General features: G+C 45.7%; 1 protein-coding gene across 2 annotated transcripts in view; it reads left to right on the forward strand.

Annotated features, from left to right (window-relative positions):
- tmtc2b (transmembrane O-mannosyltransferase targeting cadherins 2b) overlaps window positions 1–22,803 on the forward strand; it is a 125,188-nt gene that overhangs the window by 75,648 nt on the left and 26,737 nt on the right. Inside the window, exons 1-7 of one of the 2 annotated variants that reach the window (XM_031564540.2) lie at window positions 1–258; window positions 1,945–2,809; window positions 4,684–4,798; window positions 6,340–6,425; window positions 17,089–17,273; window positions 18,535–18,613; window positions 21,607–21,728. The exon at window positions 1–258 is cut by the window's left edge and continues 708 nt beyond it. In XM_031564540.2, coding sequence (XP_031420400.1) covers window positions 1–258; window positions 1,945–2,809; window positions 4,684–4,798; window positions 6,340–6,425; window positions 17,089–17,273; window positions 18,535–18,613; window positions 21,607–21,728 — 1,710 coding nt within the window. The remainder of the gene's footprint in view (window positions 259–1,944; window positions 2,810–4,683; window positions 4,799–6,339; window positions 6,426–17,088; window positions 17,274–18,534; window positions 18,614–21,606; window positions 21,729–22,803) is intronic. The other variant, XM_031564539.2, reaches the window with a different exon arrangement.

Consider the following 22,803-nt stretch of genomic DNA (forward strand, 5'->3'; position numbering starts at 1 on the left):
ATGTGGATTTTGGGAGCCGACGAGAATGCGAGTGCTGATTCCATCAGTGCTAGATTAGGCATTGCGATCCGAAGTGGACTTGCGCCTATCGAAACACGTCCAGGCTTCATTTCAGGAGACGAGAGGCAGAGCAGTTCTTTTTTTTACCCTTGTTTTAACACTTTAGGTGCTCTTGTAATGCGATGGAGACATGCGGAAAACAACATGACGGCAGGAATGAGAACACGGAACGTGTCGAGAAAAATCCAATATCCTCTGGTATGGCCTGGGTTTTTAGTCTCTATAGGATTAGCTCTGTTGGTTTTTGCTTCGCTACTCTCGCCAGAGGGGATGAGATTCTCAGCATCAAGATGGATAATTCGATTGCACGCGGAAAAAGAGAGAAAGAGAGAGCTATTTATCCTGATTTCCCTAGAGCGAGCTTGTCCATCCTGATCGGATATCATAGAAATGACAAAAGACAGTAAGAAAATCAATAGCCATAGGAGCTCTCTGTGCTAAAACGGTATCACACAAATGCCCCCGTTTCCCCCAAGACAGAAAGGCAGATCAAATGGATTTAGGAGGCATTGGTTTGTCGTCCGTGACTTTTCATTTAAATGGTAAACAGGGGTTACGGGCATCAAAATCTGCCAGGAGAAAATTGCACAGTTTGAAGAAAGAAAATGTATACACAGATGACAGAGGCTAAAGCCCACCCAGTCAATAACAGTGATGGCATCAGCAATGCAGTCAGCTACATTAGACTGATATGAAGTTGCTGAACAACGGAGTGAAGTTCTCAAAGTGTCCGTGGTCTTGTTACCTGCTGAAACCTCTCTCTAATCAGAGGAAATGTATGTTGTGTAATAACAGTACGCTTGCGCTAGCACTTAAGTATACCGCTGAAGCACAGGCCAAAGTTTGCCGTTGCACAGGAGGGGGGATCTCCAAGACAAACAGATGTGAAAAGCTGGTTTTATCCTGCATAACAGCAATCCTACAGGGAACAACATAGCCAGGGAAAGCCCTCAGCGAAGAAATGTGTAAAAGATTCAGACACGCCATAAATACAGCATAATCATTTCCATACCCGGGTGGTAGAAAGTGTTTAATATCGGGCTCGTGGTATGATTGATAGGCTGCTGTTTAGGCCGTATTTCAGCATTTATTTGTGTAAGTTTGCAAAGGCCAGGTGGAGTGGTGAGCGGCGAGAATCAGATGGCATGTTTTCTTGATGTGACGTCAAAGCCGCAGTGTGCTTGCCAACAGCCGATGACTTATGCATCTCTGTTATTCTTTTGGCCGCGGTGAAAGATGTGAGCAGGGCCGTTTTGGTAAGTTTGGCGCGGAGCGTAAGTTCATTAGCGGTGATTGCTGGGGTTGCCAAAGGTGCCCTGGGAAGAAGTGAACTGCGTCTTGTCATTGTCTAATCGTTCGCAGTCTGATGTAGTGCTGTTTATCTGACGTGTGTGTGGTGTGTGTACAAAAGTTGGCTTGAGAAGGGGTGAGGAAACACAGGCCGCTTTTGCCAGGTTTCAATTTCTGCTTTTTTTCAGTCTTACCTCCTACTACAGCCCCCCAACACACACACATACACCACAAGCACCACACACAAACACACACACACACATACACACATACATACACACACACACACACACACACACACAATGTCTAAAAACACTGTGTGCTGACTGTGTACTATGTTGCTGAGTCAGATTTCAAGTGAGGTAAAAAAGCACAGAAAAGCTGAAGACTTCAGCTTAATTTGCAAAAAAAAGCCTGGAAATGACTCAAACTCAGGAGTCCAGGAGTCCGAACAAATCAGCCAGAAAACTAGCTTGGCCCTGGCAGCTCAGCCACGTGCATCCCCTTAAATAACTGGGCTATCCTCACAATATTGAAGTTTTAGTTTCAAACTCACTCACTCTCTTGCTCTTTTTTTTTCTCTCTGTCCTCCAGAGGAGAAACCTCCACCTGCTGGCAAGCGTGTTCCTGTTGGCAGTGTGGGGGATGGTGCTGCTGGCTTTCCGCCTCTACTGGATGGGCAACAAGCCGCCCAACTTTTCCAACTCGGACAACCCGGCCGCCGACTCACCCAGCCTCCTCACCCGCACGCTCACCTTCCTCTACCTGCCCGCCGTCAACGCCTGGCTGCTCCTGTGCCCTGACACCCTCAGCTTCGACTGGTCCATGGACGCCCTGCCGCTGGTCCGGAGCCTGGCCGACTGGAGGAACCTCCACACGGTGGCCTTCTACGCCGCGCTGCTGGTGCTCGGCTGGTTCGGCCTCGGGCTGCCCTTCCGCCCCGCCCGGGGCAAGGAGTCCAACGGGAAAGCCCACCCGGCCCTGACCAACGGCAAGCTGGCCACCAACGGCAAGCTGGCCACCAACGGCAACGGCCACCACAGCTCTGACCAGGAGCACGGCTCCTCGGAGAACGAGCACCCGCCTGGGGTGGAGAACGGTACGAAGAAGGCCGCCCAGGCTCCCAGGACCTCGCTGCCCACCACGGAAAACGTGCTGGTGTTCTCCCTAGGCCTGATGGCAGTGCCCTTCCTCCCAGCCACCAACCTGTTCTTCTACGTGGGCTTCGTGGTGGCCGAGCGCGTGCTCTACATCCCCAGCATGGGCTTCTGCCTGTTGGTGGCCGTGGCCATGAGGGCCCTGTACGTCCGGCTGCGCAGGCCCTCCGCCAAGAGCCTGGTGGTGTACTTTGGTGCCACCCTGGTGCTGCTGTTTGGGATCAAGACTGTGCTGCGCAACCAGGACTGGCAGAATGAGGAGATGCTGTACCGTTCAGGGATAACTGTGAACCCTGCTAAAGGTAAGATTAGCACATGGCTACACCTTACACGCAGCTTGGTCACTTATCGTTTGGTTGATGTCCGGTGTGAGATGAACTATTTAGGAGGCTAACGTAGTGCATTCGTGTTGAAGGCTTTTTTCAGAATCTATTTGTTAATTTGTTTTTATTTCTTTTTTCAGAATCTATTTGTTTATTTGTTTTTATTTGTTATGGTTTGTCATGTGTCTCTTGTAATTATTATACTGACACACCAATTTTCACACTATTTTATCATCTTATCAGCTCAGCTGTACTCAAACTGGGTGTTTTGTTTTTGTTAAATTGATTGTGTTCTTGTTCTGAATACTTCAGATGATTAATCGGTAGGGGTCTTATGGCCTCTTTCAAACCATGTAACTGTTAATTAGTAAGTTAATCTCTGATAAGCCTTGGCATTTTGCAGATTTCTTGGCTGCTGTGCCTTGTTGTTAGCGGCCAGATTAAAGTAATGGAATGTTGAGAGTGAAGTTTGTTGTCCGGCACTGACAAACTTTTGAGCTGCCGTGATAGGGAGCGATAAACGTCCGCAACACAGGAAGTTCCATGTTCACTCACTTCCTTTTCTCAGGCTTTGGCCTTTAAACACATGCAAATACACACACAGTCACACACACACACACACACACACACACACACACACACACACACACACACACACACACACACACAAACACAAACACGGGGGAACGGCTGATGACCCGGGCAAACTCCCCAAAGGAATGTCTCCACCACCCTCAACTTCCATCCTGACTCCTCTTTGGTGAGCCACCATGGAGACCTGCCCGCGGTGATGGCACACATGGCATATTCTGGGCCATCCTGTCATAGAAACAAACACTCTGCAGTTACTAGGCCCAAGATGCAGGATGCAGGAACGAGCCGCCGGACGTCCAGGTTTCAGGAAGTTTTAAGTGATTCAACCAAGCAGTCTGGAAAGATGTTGTATTTTAATCCTGGTTTCTGGTTTGTTTGTTTTCTTTTTTTGCGAATGAATTTGAGGCAGAGCTCCTCTGTGGCATGTAAGAGTGAAAAAATACAGGCTGACAGCTTCCAGAGAAAGTCAAAACTGCCACTTATATTGCCACAAATTTTAGTTTATTGTCATAATAACATTTCAGAATGAATACATGTAAAATGGATGCCCTACCTGATGACATAAACACTCATGTGTGTGTGTGTCTGTGTGGGCGTCTGTATGTGTGTGTGTGTGTGTGTGTGTGTGTGTGTGATTGTGTGCACTCTGAGTTGGTGCCATTTTTGAGCCTTCAAGCTATGTTTAAGAAAACATTTTCTTAGGTTATTTATGTAGTCTCAATGCAGTATCTGCATAGAAACTGGCCGTATTCTTGCAGGCCTGTTTATGATACACGTGAAGCCAAATTCCTTTCCGAGTGGGGGAAATAGAATCTTCTAGAAGAGATTGGCCACTCTCTCCCTCCTTAGACAGGGCAGATTTGAATGCCTCACTTTTGCAGCATGTCCAAAGAGACGTGCGAGCAGAGGACATCATCTGAGCCTCTTCCCATCCCAATTCGCAAAAGTAATTTCTTTTTTAATTTACATTTTCCTCGTTTAAAATTAACTAAATTCATTACGAGGCAAATGTGCATTTCAATTTCAGGTGAGACCATTTAGTATTTCACACCTGACTTTCTGTCACCTGTCAAATCTTAATTTAATCTTGCATCTGAGAGTTTCCTCTCACCCTCAGTGGCACGACTGTCTTGTTATTTTTTCAACAAAGAATGTAAACAAAGGAGATAATAGATTGGAGATCTGCGAGAGTATTCTCTGTTTTTCTCCTCTTCTCTCTTGACTGGTTGACTAATTCTCTCTGTTTTTCTCTACTTCAGCCTGGGGTAACCTTGGGAACGTCCTGAAGAACCAAGGCAAGATGTCTGAAGCAGAACGTGCTTACAGGAACGCACTGTACTACCGCAGGAACATGGCTGACATGCTTTATAATCTGTGCGTACCTTTAAATCTACCCGAATGTGTGTGTGTGTCTTTGTGTGTGTGTTTTATGTGTGTGTGTGTGTGTGTGTGTGTGTGTGTGTGTGTGTGTGTGTGTGTGTGTGTGTGTGTGTGTGTGTGTGTGTGTGTGCGCGTTTTTCATTGTTTTTCATCGTTTCGCTCTACCCCCTGACTGTGAAGCCTCTTAGTCACAACCCACTGATCCAGACCTCCGCTGTTAGCACTCACCCCACCAAGGGTCTCCTCCAGCAGCTATTCATCCCGGCACCCTGGGGCCCTCGGAGTCCTGATATCTCATTTCTGCGTCCCACCACCTGCGCCTCTGTGTGAATTGTTCAGAGACCATAGCATTCTCCTCCTCGACAATCTCAACGATTCAGCCGCGGTGACACGCCAGCATTGTTTATTGCTGCCCCTGCCTGATTGCGCTCCTATTGATGTGGGGAACATGGGTTGGGTTAGCAGCAGGAGCTTTGCCCTCAGCCCATAGCCTGGGAGGCTGATCAATCTGCTCATTTGCTCTAGCAGCTCCCCCTGTTGTCAACGCTATTGATCGCCGATCCAGATGGAGCCTGAGATGGCGGCTGACAGTGGAACGGGTTCGGCCCTGATCTGGCCCTGGTCTGGCCCTGGTCTGGCTGATGTGCGTGTGACCCCCCCCCCTCAGAGTGTGTCTCCTCTAACATTGGGTTTGCATTAATCATCTGTGTGGGCTGTTTCTGGCAGCTTCGCTCTGCACCCACGTCCACCCAGAGATAGGGTGAAGGAAACTGCCCTCACCAGTAACCTCCAGCCACGACCTGACCTCACTTCAGAATCTATTATTGGTGTTTGAATTTGGCTCAGAGCCTCTATTGATTTATTCATCATCTTGGGCAAACATCTCACACTGGCTCTATCAGAACCCCCCCATAAACACACACACACACACACACACACACACACCTCCACCACCTCCATGCCACATCAGGTTTATTTTATTTTCAGTGCAAAAATAAAGTTATTTAGAGAAAGATAAATAGATAGATAGAGAGTGTGAGCGAGAGAGAGTAAGAGAAGATTTCTCCTCACATATTTGACCTTAATGACTCTCTCCTGCCTCCTGTGAAACAGCCTCAAGCAGAGTGCGGTCTGGTATTAGGCTATCGGGAGCCCTCAGGTACACTAGCAGCTCTGGCAGGCATCAGAGGAGAAGATGCTTTCTGACTCTTTTCCTCAGTGCAAGAGGCTATTAGAGAGCTGTGAGTGAGTGTGTGTGTATGTGCATACATAGGAAAAACTAAATAGTCGAGCTTACTGGAGAACAATGCAACAATCATAGCAGCATAATTGCTAGTTAACGACCCTATTGCTAGCTATTATCTCCTGGATAGTCATGGGCATGGACAGATGTTTGTGTGTGTGTGTGTGTGTGTGTGTGTGTGTGTGTGTGTGTGTGTGTGTGTTTTATCCTCTCCATTTTTTTTTCTTTCTCTGAGTGATTTCCCTCTCTCTCTCTCTCTCTCTCTCTCTCTTTCTCTCTTATATATCTCCAGAGGTTTGCTGCTGCAGGAAAACAACAAGTTCTCTGAGGCCCTCCACTACTATAAGCTAGCCATTGGGAGCAGGCCAACACTAGCTTGTAAGTGTTGCTTTTCTTTTTATTGACGATTTCAAGCTCCTACGGATGTGACTGTGCCATGGCAACTGTTTTTCTGTGTGGGGTTGCGGGGGTGGGTTTGTGTATGAGTAAGTGAGAGCCTGTGTGTGTGTGTGTGTGTGTCTGTGTTTTTGTGTGCTCACGCAGAAGAATATGTGTGTGTGTGTGTGTGTGTGTGTGTGTATGTAAGTCTACATTTGGTGGAGGGAGAGGGGGGGACGCGGCTTCTATGCTGCTGTGCGGTTGTAAAACCACCTTCAAACACTGTCTCAAAGGTGCCTGTTTTTATGTATCCCAGAACATATGCTTGCGCGTGTGTGTGTGTGTGTATGTGTGACGTACCGGCTCAAGGTACGCAACATAAATGGGGAGACCACGCACGATTCTAATAATAAGTGAATTTAATAAATAATAGGAGTTTAACACAGACTAACAATAATGGAATAGTAAAGAAATGAACATTAAATACGTGTGGTGTAAGTCAGCGTAGAGGAATAACCCAAAATGTGGTGTGGATCAGTATAGGAGCACAACGGAAGCACAAACGCCGCGAGGAGGAGAGAGAGACCGCCATGTTGGAATCGTAGCCTTTATATCCTCCAGCCAATCACGCGCACCTGAGCAGAGACAAGGACAAAACCAATATTCCCATCTGCCCCGGGGTTAGCTGGGTCGTCACATATCCCCCCCCTTAAAACAGAAGCCCACCGAGATGGGATTCTGTCATTTAGTATACATCCAAAAACATTCTAATAAAGCTCCCAAAAAAAAACAACAAATATGACAAAACACTCACCATCCTCAACCGATCTGTCATATCCACTCTGACACACCATACAACCCTCACACTGGGCCCATTCACCCCATCACCACCTCTCCCTCTCCCGCCACTCCACCTCCTGACCATCACCATTGCCTAGTACTTAGAAAAGCAGTTTAAGATGATAAGGGACAGATATGGAGAAAAGAGAAATGAGACAAACAACTTACCCAACCACACCCGGGGCGCAAGACAGCGCATCGGCCATTACATTATCCACCCCTCGAATGTGGTAAATTTGTAAATGGTACGGCTGTAAAAACAAAGCCCAACGCATCAAGCGTTGATTTGGGTTCTGTAATGAATGCAAAAATGTCAGTGGATTATGATCTGAGAAGACGACCACTGGGTGGGCACCACCCCCCACATACACATCAAAATGTAGAAACGCCCACACCAATGCCAACGCTTCTTTCTCAATGGTTGAGTAGTTGAACTGGTATTTGTTGAACTTTCTTGAAAAGTAACAAACTGGATGGTCAAGTCCTTGGTCATCTACTTGCAACAACACTGCACCCGCCCCAACCTGGCTCGCGTCCACCTGGATTTTAAACGGACGGTCAAGCCGAGGAGCCGCCAGGACCGGTGCAGTGCTCAGTAACAGTTTGGCATTGTCGAATGCCTGTTGACACTCCAGTGTCCAACTAAATTGAGTCTTTCCTTTTAATAAGTTGGTGAGGGACGCTACCACGGTAGAAAAGTTTAAACAAAAACTCCGATAATAACCTATCATGCCCAGAAATCTCATCAATTCCTTTTTTGTTGAAGGACGAGGAAAACCATCAATGGCCGTCACTTTGGCTCGTACCGGCCGCACTGCTCCCTGCCCGACTACCTTCCCCAAATAGACCACTGTGGCCCGCGCAAATTCGCACTTTGCCAAATTTACTGTCAAATTGGCTTTGGCAAACCTTTCGAACAAAGCAGACAGACGCAACAAGTGACACTCCCACGTATCACTATAAATAACAACATCGTCTAGGTACACAGCGCAACCCTCAAGGCCAGATATTACATGATTCATAAGCCTCTGAAAGCTGGAAGGGGCATTTCTTAAACCAAATGACATGACATTATAGGAGTAGAGACCTGATGGTGTAACAAAGGCAGCTATCTCTTGCGCCCGCGGCGTTAACGGTATTTGATAGTAACCTTTTAGAAGGTCGCACTTTGTGACAAATCTAGCAGACCCCACGCGGTCCACACAATCCTCTATTCGAGGCAGCGGAAAAGAGTCGGCCTTAGTCACTTGGTTTACTTTGCGGTAATCGGTGCAAAATCTGAATGTCGAGTCTGGTTTAGCCACCAACAAGCATGGTGAACCCCAGCTCGAATAAGATGGTTTAGCCAGGCCATTGTCCAGCAAGTACTGGACCTCACCCTCCAGGATTTTTTGCTTGACTAACGGAACACAATAAAACCGTTGTTTAATGGGCGCAGCGTCTCCCACATCAATATCGTGCTCAATCAGATTCGTACATGTCGGAGTATCAGAGAACAAAGAAGAAAAGGACTTTAACACATCCCTCTGGCTATCAGGCATATGACTTACTAGGCCATTCAGATTTTGAAGCATCTCAGAATTTTTTAACCGTGGTAACAAAATACTGTCATCGGGGCCGCCTTCATCCTCCACCTCCTCTGCCACCGGAGGAGAGTCTGAAACCACGCCACCGGCAACAGCTAGAACAACAGCATCAACCTTTTCACCAGACACGTCAGCCCTGGAGGACTGAGTGTAATACCGTTTTAATAAATTGACATGACAAAGCTGAGTTGCTTTTCTCCGTTTTGGTGTGGCAATCAAATAATCAAGCTCTGCCACTTGACGGACAACAACATGAGGACCGGTAAATCGCGCACGAAACGGTGAGCCAGGTATGGGCAACAAAGCTAAAACCTGGTCACCTGGACTAAAGAGCCTAGGCTCTGCTTTTCGGTCAAACACTTTTTTCATCCGTGCTTGAGATTTACCCAGATTTTTCGCGGCACACTGCCACGCTAAAAACAATCTGCGACGAAAACCATCGATATAATCAATAAGATTTACCGGAGGCTCAGATTCTTGTAAGCCATCTTTTAACAATGACAGCGGACCACGGACTTTATGCGCGAATACCAACTCGTTTGGACTAAAACCAAGACTGTCTTGCGACACTTCCCGAGCAGCCAAAAGCAACCATGGTAGGCCATCCTCCCAGTCGCGCTGGAGCTCAGAACAGTATGCACGCAACAATGTGAGATGAAAAACGCTCAAGAGCACCTTGGCTCTGAGGGTGATAAGCACTGCTCAAACTGTGGCTTATTCGAAGATGTTTTAAAACTTCGGCAAACACCTTAGACGTAAAATTGCTGCCTCTATCCGATTGTATTACTTTTGGGATACCAAATACTGAAATAAATTGCGAGAGAGCTTTGACAATTGACTTAGTGTTGATACTTCGTAACGGGTATGCAGCGGGATATCTCGTCGTCTGACACATCACTGTCAACATGTGAACCGCACCAGACTTCGATGGAGGCAATGGACCCACACAATCGATCAACAAGCGCTCGAAAGGCTGGCCCACTGCTGGAATTGGATGCAACGGCGCGGGTTTAATGGACTGGTTCGGCTTTCCAGCTACCTGACACGTATGACACGTCTTTATGAACCCTGCCACGTAGGGCTGGGCGGTATGACGGTATATACCGTGCAACGGTAGAAATGTGTCTACCGGGAGAGATTTGGCTATACCGTTTCAACCGCGGTATACTCTTATTTTGAAATCCAATCGATTTATTTTTAGATAATGACCTCCAAACTATACATCATCCCGCTTATTTTACAGTTACTCGCCAAAATGATAGAAGACGTTCCTCCGAAATACCTCTTTAACGATTATGTTGCCGTTTAGTGATTTCCGTTTAGAAAAAATAGTTCTTCAGGCAAATAGAACTTTCAAGTTTCAGGTGTTGCGTAGCAACCCATTACTTGGTGACTTCAAGTTACGTTAAATGACCGGACTACTTGCGGAATGATATGATATGAAAGACGTGAATTAAAGCACAAAACCCGTTGCCAATGATGGTCATTACTTTTTCGCAGCAGTGAATATAAAGAAATTACAGACCTGCGAACGTTGGGGTGGCCCATTCAAATCAACTGAACTTTTTTGAACATTCTGAAGAGCCGTATAATACGATACCTATTACAATTTTTAAGCACATGACCTGCAAGGACTATCATGCCTACTTTTTGAGTAATCTAAGATTCGACTGAAAGATCTACTGAAAAATATGGACTGAAGTGTCTAGTGTAGCCATTTATTTGCAGATTCTGTTCCATTTTTCTCAATGATGGTCAAATATTAGTAGTTAAAGATGCACTATTTCGATAGTTTAGATTTATTTTCAGTATTTCATAGTGAAGGAGCTGTGGGAGCACAAGAACAGTGAGCGTCTATGGCGATTATCATAGACGTATGTATATATGTCTATGGCGATTATAACTGTCGAGATTCTAAGTAACATGGAGACAACTTGTTTTGGTACTCCACCTAGATCATAAACCCTTGAATAAAAAAATAACTCAGTGAAATCGGTTGAGAAATGTAAACGTGCTTTTTATGCAAAAAAACCCCGCAGCTCCATCGTTTACTTGCGTTTGTTTACAGGCTTCACCTCACCAATGTTGCGGCGACGGGCTGAAGCGGTCAATGGGGCGTCTATGTGTAATTGCCAACTTCTTAATTTTCTTATTTTAATATGTGGCCATATAAGAAAATGTTTTTCTCATCATTATTGCGTTACCATATGACCAAACATTGAAAAGAAAGTTAACACTTCATTTCTCTTCTGAAAGTACATTAAAGAACCACTGAAAGCCACATAAGCACTGGACTAAATGCCACTACATGCACTTTGTTTTAATCTTACTATTTAAAGATTCAATGGAAACGTTCAGTACAAAGTAGGCATATACTGACCACTATTGCTTAGGCCAATAGCCTATTGAGGCAGTATTGTTTCTGCACCTTAGTGTTCTTAAGGGTCAATAAATAAAGCAGATCATACTGTATAGCCTATGTCTGTGGACACATTTCGCCACCGCTGAAGTGTCCTCTTTTTCACAAACTCAAATCTGGTCACCCTACGTATAATAAACCGTGATATATACCGTAACCGTGATATACAATTACAAATACCGTGATAGAAGATTTTGGCCATATCGCCCACCCCTACTGCCACGTCTCGCTTCAAGCGCGGCCAATAGAAATGTTGCAATAGCCGGCTGTATGTTTTCCGCACCCCGAAGTGCCCAGCCCCTTCCCCGTGGGCCGCCTGCAACACCTGATCTCTGTACTTTTTCGGCACAACAATCTGCATCACTGTTTCACTCAGATCGTTATTTACAGACACAAATTTCCGCACCAACAACCCGTCACTATTAAAGTATCCCCTCTCTGCACTCGGAATCTTTTCTCCCGACAGAGCTCCAACGAAAAACTCTGCCAATCCATTGTTTTCTATCTGCGCAGCAATAATGTCATCCCGATCAAAGGAATTTGGCAATACCGGCAATTGCACCATCTTATTGCTAGCTTTTGACAAATCTGACGCACCCTCCACTGTCTGTGTACGACTCCTTGCACGAGTCACGACACAGGCCGTGAAAACATCAAGGAATTCTATAGCGCAATCGTCCGGCCTAATAGCCTCCATAGGCTCGATGGTTACGATCGGTGGGGCTGGCCCACTGGGCCACACTTTATCTCTGGCTAGATGATTGCCCAAGATGACATCAACCCCTGGCACTGGCAATACTGGGCGAACTGCCACAACCACCTCCCCTTGCACAAGATCTGAATTCAACCTGATTTTATGCAGTGGAACGGACATAGTGTGCATACCAATCCCCCTAATCAAAACACTCTTTCCAATACTAGAATTAACAGAAAATGGCAAAGCGGTCTCCGCCACAAAACTTTCGGTAGAGCCAGTGTCCCGTAATATTTTAACGGGTATCTTATTCGAACCGTCGACAAGTGAAATGAAACCATTGGTAATGAAAGGCCCATAACCTCCCCCGACCTGTTCATTGGCACCAGAGCTGCACAGCTCCACTGCAGGGCAATCAGGCACCACACAACCTGAACCTCCAGCAGGGACTGTACCCTCTGCCAGCCGTGACTTCACCTTCACTTTCGCATAATTCACCTGACACACAGGGGCAGCGCATAAGCTATATCTGGTAGAGTTAGACTTTCCCGCATTTTTATATTTTAATACGGGACAATCCTGTTTCCAGTGTCCCATCTCCAGGCAATACCTGCATTGATTATCCGAATTGGCATTAAAACGTTTAGGATCTTGTTTACCATCATACCGAGCATTTGAATTACCACTGAACCAGTGTGATCGAGGTTCATCTCGAGTATATGTACGGTTACGAAAGTGTTCACCGACTCTACTTTTATGAGTTAACTCATACTCATCAGCGAGCACTGCAGCCTCAGAAACGGTTTTAACGGTGTGTTCATTAATAAAAGTAGTAAGCCGCTCAGGGACGATGTTTTTAAATTGTTCCAGTGTAATTAATTCGAACAATTCCTCAAAGGTGGTCACATCGACTGAGTGAAGCCAGCGGGTAAAAAACGCAACAAGATCTCTACCAACTTCAGCATAAGTTTGCCGTTCACCTCTTTTCCAGTTTCTGAACCGCTGTCGATAATACTCTGGAACTTGTTTGAATGCTCTCAGAACAGCCTCTTTGACGCACCTGTACTGTTTTCGCTCTGTCAACGACAACGCCACAAACGCATCTTGGGCTCTCCCGGTAAAGACAGTTTGAAGTAACAGCGTGCGCTGAGTGTCACTCCAACTATGCTCATCAGCGATACCCTCAAAAAGCGAAAAGAAGATATCGGGATCACGTTCATTAAATTTAGGTAAAAACCTAATCATTTTAGAAAGATCACCGTAAGTGCCAGATGGCGCAGGGAAATCATCACCGACCCACATCTTCCCTTCAGCAATTAATCTCAGCTTCTCTTTTTGGATTTCCATATGACTATCTTTCTGCTGTTGCTGTAGTCTTATTTTTTCTAGCTCGAATAGACGTTCTTTCTCTCTTTCGGCTGACTGTTCCAATTCACGTTCCCTTTCATACACACGCTTCTTTTCCTCGGCTTCTAAACGTTTGAGGTCTAATTCACGCCGATTTTCTCTTTCCGAGGCTTCACGCTCCCTTTCATACTCACGTTTATTTTGTTCTGCTTCTAAACGTTTCAGTTCAAACTCACGCTGAAATGCGCGATTCTTCTCTCGCTCGGCGGCCTCCAACCGTTTGTATTCGAGCTGAAGCTTTAAGAGCTCGGCCTGGTTTTCCAGACTCCCCACCTTTTCACCTGCATTAGGGGTTGACGTCGCTGTCGGTGGACCAGATGTCTCGGCGGTAATTTTACTAGAAATTACCGACATATCTACCAATTTTGAATTCACACATTCTTGGAGTTCTTGTTTTTTTAAACCCTTCGGAATATCAAATTGGTAGTGTACCGCAACCTGACCCAATTGCTCTTTTGTCAAACTATCCAATAAATCTTCGGTTGGAGACGTAAAAAAATCCTCTACTTCTATGGTAGGCATTTCAATTTTCTCTACAATACCTCTCTATTTACAAGAAAATGCCCAACTGATCCAATTATCTGCCATGAACGCAGCAGTGCAAAATCCGCAAACCAGGCACAGGCGAACCAACCCCATTTACCACACAAGAACAAAGAGCTTCCCCGCATCTACCTCCCACCAAAAAAAAATACCCTACATATTACTAATCTGACGTCTTCAGTGCGTCCACATACAATTGAGTTGCTTGCACCGCAACCCCAGCGCGTCTGACGCACCAAAAACAACAAACTACAATAAAAAGAAAAACAACAAACAGCGGTAAGCGCTCTACACCTGCACGGGGTCCAATTAGCTCAGGTAGGATCTAACCTACCGTCACCCTCCCACTTACCAGATACACCTGCGCCCAATTGCCAACCTGCACAGCCGCGTTACTCTAGCCAGACAACGTGCAGACTGCAGGATCCCAAATGCAACAAATCCTATACCTTAACCAAATTACCATCCAAATAAACAATGTATGCGCGGTACTCCCCGATCTGAACTTTGCTGCAACAGGTAATTTACACCTGTGAGAAAAACTATATTCCAACAAATTTAACGCACTACCACCAGGCTACAAGTGGCAATATCCAGTTACATACCAGAATACAGGCTAAGGCACGGACGAGCCCCCACATGTGACGTACCGGCTCAAGGTACGCAACATAAATGGGGAGACCACGCACGATTCCAATAATAAGTGAATTTAATAAATAATAGGAGTTTAACACAGACTAACAATAATGGAATAGTAAAGCAATGAACTTTAAATACGTGTGGTGTAAGTCAGTGTAGAGGAATAACCCAAAATGTGGTGTGGATCAGTATAGGAGCAACAAACAAAGCACAACGGAAGCACAAACGCCGCGAGGAGGAGAGAGAGACCGCCATGTTGGAATCGTAGCCTTTATATCCTCCAGCCAATCACACGCACCTGAGCAGAGACAAGGACAAAACCAATAGTCCCATCTGCCCGTGGGCGGGGTTAGCTGGGTCGTCACAGTATGACTATGAGATGTGTGTGTGTGTGTGTGTGTGTGTGTATGACTATGAGACGTGTGTGTGTGTGTGTGTGTGTGTGTGTGTGTGTGTGTGTGTGTGTGTGTGTGTGTGTGTGTGTGTGTGTGTATATATGTGTGTGACTATGAGACGTGTGTAAATGCATATGAATGATTTTTTTTTCAGGTCACAGGATAGCCCACAGCCCTGTTGCAATGAGCGTATCCGCTGTATGCATAATTCAACAGCAAGACAAATTAATTTACTCTTCACTGTCAAACACGTTGTGTGTATGCAAATGTGTGCGTGTGTGTGTGTGTGTGTGTGTGTGTGTGTGTGTGTGTGTTTTTACAATTTAACAATTTTTACATTTTGGAACGGGTACATTTTTGGAGTTTTTCAATACATGTGCAAAATGTTTTGCCTTCCAATATCGTGTTTTGAATAGTGCCATGCATACTACAGTAATGCAGATCCAATATTAGGGGGTAATTTAGGTCTGCTTGGCTGAATACAAAGCACCTGTTTGGAGAGATACTGTGGATTCAGCCGTGGTAATCCACAAATGGTAATACTTTTTCATGTCACAAGTGATTTGTGGAGTATATCAGTATATGGGCATCTTCTTTGCTCTTGGATGGGATTTTACATTTAAATTGACACTTGATGATTGAGTGGATTATTGCAATAGATGGTAATTAATTAATTACCATGCCATCTCAAAACATATTTCAGTTTACTGCATGGTAAATTACTTTTTTATCTGGATCCCAGCATATAAACGATAGATAGGAAGATCTTCCCATCTTCATATTTCTTGTCCAATAATGAATGGTTTTGATGGAGCGTTGTCCTAGAGATGGCAGGAATAAGAGAGAGAGGGATTAAGTGGATTATATTAGCTGGTTAGGTCAAAACTACTCAGCACAGGAGATGGGAGAGACATGCCACTGGGTACAGATGGTGTGCTGGAAACTCAATAGTTCCTGATTTATGGCAAGGCGTTATTAAAATATAGTGGTCTTTCTCTGGGCAGTCTTTGTCTATCTCCTTGCATCCTCTCTCTCTCTCTCTCTCTCACTCTCGCTCTCCTCTCTTTTTCCTCTCTTTCTTTTGTCTGTGTGTCTCTGTCTATTTCTTAGTTTTTCTATTTCTCTGTCTGTCTGAGAGGTTCGGGCCTCTGTGCGTGTTAGTCTTTACTCTTGGTAATTGGTTTGAGGAGATTCTGTTCAGTTGGCAAAAATAAAGGAGAGCGAGTGAAAAGAGTAGGGGTGCATCAAGAGAAAAAGCTTTTTTGTGTCTTTGTGTGTGTGAGGGAGGAAGTGAAGTTGAATTCCAGACTTGTATGTCTACTTTTGTGCACACGCTTTTTTTGTGTGTGTGTGTGTGAGTGAGTGTGTGTGTCTATGTGAGAGATACTGTGTGTGTGTGTGTGTGTGTGTGTGTGAGTGAATGTGTGTGAGAGTTAGTGAGGGTGTGTCTATGTGAGATATACTGTGTGTGTGTGTGTGTGTGTGTGTGTGTGTGTGTGAGAGAGAGAGAGAGTTAGTGAGCGTGTGTCTATGTGAGAGAGTGTGCGGGTGTGTGTGTGAACAGGGTTAATTTAGCAGCCCATCAGGTCTGAGGGCTTTAAAGGAAACCAATGAAAGTAGCACACTTCAGTGAATCAGATGAGAGCGGACGCCCCCAGAGCCCCGCACACACACTGGCACCCTGCGGACAATAAAGCCCACAGTCGATCCAGCCTGGCAGGCCTCAGCCAGCTTAGGGTCTCAGAGTCTAATTAGTCAGTGCAGAAGAAATCCATAAAGGAATATATATTTGTGCAATTTGTGTGACTAGTTTGCTAGACATTAGATGTGATTAGAATTTCGACAAAGCATGGAAATATTTCTTTGTTTGAAAACATTATAGCACAAGCTGAATATCTGATTTAAAAATATATATATTATCTCTGCCTTAAATTTCTGCGTGCGCATGCAAGTTTGTGTGTGTTTCAGTACGTGTGTGTCTGTGTGTGTGTGTGTGTGTGTGTGTACGTGTGAACGTGCACATGCTCGTGTATGTCCGATTTTAACGGGCATGAGTCTGGACAGCTGTATGGAAGACTTGGCTGTTATTTTCCTCTCAAGACCCACACCGTGTCTGAGTGTCTCTCCGCTCTCCCTGCAGCCGCTTACTTGAATACGGGGATCATCCTGATGAACCAAGGCCGCGGCGACGAGGCCAGACGCACCTTCTTGACCTGCGCCGACATCCCAGACGAGAACCTCAAGGACCCACACGCCCACAAGAGCTCCGTCACCAGCTGCCTGTACAATCTGGGCAAACTGCTGCACGAGCAGGGCCACCAGGAGGTGAGACTGGAGTCTGAACACACACACATACACAAACAGACACACACACACACACACACACACACACACAGACAAATTTGTATACGTCAACTCTAGTATATATGCTGCATTAAAATACACGCATTGAAGAATAAGATCCTTTGTGTCCGCCTATAGATAAAAATTGAGTGTTTTTCACGTGAGCTTTCGAATGCTCTCACAATTAATATGTATGGCTATTCGACACACTTATCTAAAAACCAGGCTAGTTCGGATCATCATGTCATACTGTTCTTCTCCCTATAGAGTGTGTTTCAGCCCCAAATACAACAAGGAGTCACAGTCACCTTTATTGTATCCTTTTCCTGAAATGGAAAAGCAGACAGTCTTACCCATTCACACCAGCCGTCCCAAGTCGATGTTTCTTCAAGATGCCTCGGCTTCTTTTGAGTTTACGATCTGGGGTGGTGGCTGGGATACTAAGGCAAGAAGGCCATGTTTTTCGGGGGTAGCTCAGTCCATAGGAAAGACGCAGACGCGGCTCTTGGTGTTAATAAAGTTGACCTCTTGTTTTTATTGTCAAAGAGGTGAAAAGTTACAAAGAAATAAAAAGGTTCTCTAAGCACACAAGCTAAGGCAAAATAAGAAAAGAATACCGTAGATTCTATCAAGACAAAGACTGAAGACTCGCGAACACAAACCGCATACGCCTTTTAAATCCCTTGCACATACATACAAGTTCTAACACACCCCCTTTCTTCCTGACGTCTCCTAGCAACATATGTTCGTCTCTGACCCATGTGTCACCTCCTTCTAGGCACTCGCAAGCCCAGAGGCCTCTTCCTGCCCCCTCCGTCATTACACAATGCAAAGCACACTGAAGTCCGAAAACTCTCAAAGAACACATTGTTCTGCTTTACATTTTCGTTTGTTAAGTACATTTCATATTTCACACTTTTTTAGCAAGCACATATGGATATAGGTTTGTGTAAGCATAACTCAAGCAATTTCCACACACAGTTATTTAGCATGTTTCACATCACATATTAGGAGAGCACACAGTGGTTATATCATTGCACGACATGAACCAAGCATTATTCAGCAAAGTACATATAGTATATATGTTTATCACTCATTATTAATTGCATATGGGTTGGTACGGGTTGCAGGTCCACTCTCACGAGCCATATTCATCAGCATGCATGAGTTAGAAACACAACAAGCATACTTTATGACCTTTCAGACAACTTCACTAATTGGTTTTTGTGTCTGATGTTTGCAGGAGGCCGTTTCTGTCTTTAAAGAAGCAATACAGAAGATGCCACAGCAGTTTGCCCCTCAGAGTCTCTATAATATGATAGGTAAGGGTGTGTGTGTCTGTCAATAAGCTTATCACAGTCTTTGATCACAAATGCTCTCATGTGTTTGAAGTCTTTGAAGCTCTTACTTTATTATTTTTTTATTTTGGCTTTTTACTCTCTTTTTTTTTGGCACTCTTTGAACCCTTTCCAAGAACTTTCAAGTGCAGCTCCACTGATGGTGTGAGCAGAGCTCAATGTCTCCATTATAAATGAACCACACAGGTCAAAAAGCCGTAGTCTGTTAGTTTCTCAAAGGGGCCTCATACCGGCCTCTAACTGTGTGTGTGTGTGTGTGTGTGTGTGTGTGTGTGTGTGTGTGTGTGTGTGTGTGTGTGTGTGTGTGTGTGTGTGTGTGTGTGTGTGTGTGTGTGTGTGTGTGTGTGTGTGTGTGTGTGTGTGTGTGTGTGTGTGTGTGTCCTGATGTTTATACGTGTGGGCCTCAAGATTTGTCTCTTTGAATTTGCAGGTGTGAGACTGTAGGTTTGCACGTGTGTGTTTGTGTGGAGAGAGGAAGGATCTTGACCCTCTTTTGGGGATCTGCAAATGTTTGAGGTGGTGTGTGTGTGTGTGTGGTGTGAGACTAAGATGTCTTGAGTAAGATTAGACACTTTACTGAGGTGTGTGTGTGTTTTCTGTTAGGTTTGATCAGAGGATGTCTGGCCCTTTCATTCTGCCTGCTCCAATAATAATCTCAGTTCTCGTGTTTCTGCGGTGTGTGTGTTGAGAAAGCGGTTATGATGGAGGCTGTCAGATCAGTGACTGGGAGTGGAAAGGACACTGAGACAAACTAAACCACTTTTTTATGACATTTCCAGCACTGAGAGCCTGTGATTTTCACACAGCGTTGATGGGCACAACATCCCCATTTTCTTTGTTCGTCTTTTCTCTTCGTTTTCACACGTCTCACACATCTCTTTTTCAGTTGATAGACCAGAGTGATAAAAGCACAAACGATTTATGACCACGGAGCAACACTGAGGAGGAAAGAGGAGCAAAAGACACAGACACAGACACAGACACAGACACAGACACAGACACAGACACAGACACAGACACAGACACAGACACAGACACAGACACAGACACAGACACAGACACAGACACAGACACAGACACAGACACAGACACAGACACAGACACAGACACAGACACAGACACAGACACAGACACACTCTGTGTATGTATGTGAGTGAGTGCCTGCCTGTATGTTTTCTTGGATAGTGTTATTTCCCTGCAGTCATAGCCACTGTGTGTGTGTGTGTGTTTCCGGGGGAATGGTGTGACTTTTTTCCTCCTCAGCGTTGCTCCATGTTCGTAAATCGTTTGTGCTTTTATCATCCTGGTGAGGCAGTTTTGTACTTAAAAATAAAAATACAAAAGTTGAGTCTTTTACAGCCCACATTTAACCACTGTGACTCCGCTAACCAAACACACTTCACCCGCGGGGGAAATCAGAGTTGTTTCTACATGAGTACATTACATGGGGGCCGCCTAGCGCGCCGTACCGTACCGCGCCGTACTCCTAGCGCCGGTCTGTTTTAATTGAAAACAGAGGAAATAAGTCATAGTCCCTCAGAGGGTAGAGAGAGACACAGCATTCTGTGTTGGCCACCTGTGGGACGGAGGGCTCGGTTCCGCGTTCCGTGTTCTCATCAGGAGAATGATTTACAGTAATCCCCCTTCATGTGGATGCACTGGTCCTCTGGTGCATATTACGTGTCCTTTTACTGACACCTTGCCGAGGGAGAGAGGGAGGGGGAGCAGGGTGGGGAGGGTATACTAGTCTCCACACTCACGGACGGATGCGACTAAAGTTCAAGTGAAATGTTAGCCCTGTCATGTACCCGTGTCCTCCGTGTTATTGCTGCGATAATTACATTAAAACATTGTTTTAGGTCGTGTTTTGTTTTTCTAAATGAAGTAGCCGCGTTGTCCGATTCCTTATGTATCGGGTGATGCCTGGTGGGTCAGAGGGGGTGTTTTCACTCTTGTCGCCGTGACACCCATCCCCATCACACACACTTTTCCCCTTTCTCTCTCTCTCTCTCTCTCTCTCTCTCTCTCTCTCTCTGTCTCTCTCTTTTTCTCTCTCTCTCTCTCTCTCTCTCTCTCAGGTGATGAATTTCCTTCTTGGACAAGCAAAGATGAAAAATTAAATTGAGCACATGTCTAGGTGATGATATTGTAATGTTTTTTTTTCAATTCTTGTGAGGTCAGACTGTGTCAGACCTGCTGTTTATTGCACACAGGATTGACTGTAGGGATCTGTGCCCCCTTCGCTGAAGGAGCGATCTGTAGCCAAGCAAACAGCGAGTGAACCCCGCGCTGGCATCCATCCTATCCATCTGTAATGGAGAGATGGCATTGGCACAGGGTTCTGCTGAGGAGGGCACTACCTGCCCGCAGGATGGGTGTTTTTCCTCCTCATTTTCTTACTATGCCAACACACTCTCCAACCCTACAGCGCACAACCACAAACACGTGGGCGCGGGGTGTTATGTGTCTTGTGAACTCAGACAACTGTGAGGCTCCTCGCTCCTCGAGCAGCGATTACATTTATCAGCTTGACTTGCTGGGTGGATTGTTTTTTTGAAGATGGGTTTCGTCTGTGAAATGCACACCTTCTCTCTGTCTGTGTTAGCCAGTGGATGCGCAGTGGAATGAGTAACGAAATGAAACCAATAGCAGAAAAGGTGATTTCACTAAAAATTTGCTTTTTTGCTTTGAAAATGCATTTATTTTTTTTGCGGGTCAAATCTCAGCATCTCTGATGGACCCTCACCAGCTGAAGGAAGGGGGGAGGGATGAGTCGGGTGTTGTCTTTCAAAGCCGGCTGGAGTTGCAGCGGGTTCGCCTCTCGCGGGGCGGCTGGCCTCTATCCGGTGTTGGGTGTCAGCGTAAAACAATGGTGAGATGTGTGCTTCCTTAACCTCTGACTCCTGCTGATCTGACCTGACCTCTCCACTCCTTCCTCCCCTCCCACCCTTGCACAGGAGAGGCCTACATGCGACTGAACAAGCTGGCGGAGGCCGAGCACTGGTACCGGGAGTCTCTGCGGGCCAAACCAGATCACATCCCTGCTCACCTCACTTACGGCAAACTCCTGGCCATGACGGTAAGAACGCTGGAACAGACTGGTCCCACTTCTTCCTTCAAGTGTCCTAAAGTTGGGATAATTATTAACAATAAACGGTTTAGTACAGTGAACTTCTGAAATAAATAGATAAACATATGCTACCAGGTACAAACTCTAAACACAACACCAAACACTTTAGTGTACCAGGGAGGCAACTTGCAGCATGTACTTAGAGAGAATATTGCTGGGAGACGGTTCATTGTTTCCTAAGTAGGACTTGATTTGCAACAAAGCAGTAGCCAAAGCCTTATTTGAAACACTGTAGGCAGACGTTGGTCCATGGGGCCTCTGGTTAGTCTATACTAATGGAGGAGAGCAACCAACAGGAACAGCAGCTCTATTGTTGCTGGCAGAATATTGTATATCAGCTTGATTCAGTCAGTGAAAAAAAGTCAGAGAGAGAGCTAGAGAGAGCTAGAGAGAGAGAGAGAGAGAGAGAGAGAGAGAGAACAGTGTTTGAATGAGCTCCACTGTGCTGCTGGACTGTGTGAAACGTGTAGGACGTAGAGGTGGCAATGGGCATTTACCTCCAGGCCTGCTGCCACACACACAAACCAGTCTGGACAGTGATGGATGCCAGCTGATATGTTTTGAAAAGAGAAGCACGCACATGTACACACTCTCACACATAGAGAGAGAGTGAGAAAGTGAGAGACCCAAGAGAGGAGTGGTCCATGAAACTTTATGCTGGGGGCTTCTCATTCTAGCAGTGCAGTGTGTGTGTGTGTACGCGTCTGTGTGTGTACGAGTCTGTGTGTGTTGGGTAGAAAAGGGGGACTCCGGCTTTCCTGTCCTGTCTCCTCTCATTTCCATGACAGAGATGACAGTTGAGCCGAGCCCAGGTGCCCTGACCTTTAAGGGTAAATAAAGAAGGTGGCAGGTCTGATTCCCTTCCCATGATTGTGCCAGTGAGAAGTGTGTGTGTGTGTGTGTGTGTGTGTGTGTGTGTGTGTGTGTGTGTGTGTGTGTGTGTGTTTTTGACGATGTCTGCACTGTAGCGCCTTATTAGAGCCAGAGCAGAGCTGCCTGGGCTATAATCAGATGTGAATGGGGG

Source organism: Clupea harengus, chromosome 3, assembly GCF_900700415.2.
Source record: "Clupea harengus chromosome 3, Ch_v2.0.2, whole genome shotgun sequence".
Classification (NCBI taxonomy): domain Eukaryota; kingdom Metazoa; phylum Chordata; class Actinopteri; order Clupeiformes; family Clupeidae; genus Clupea; species Clupea harengus.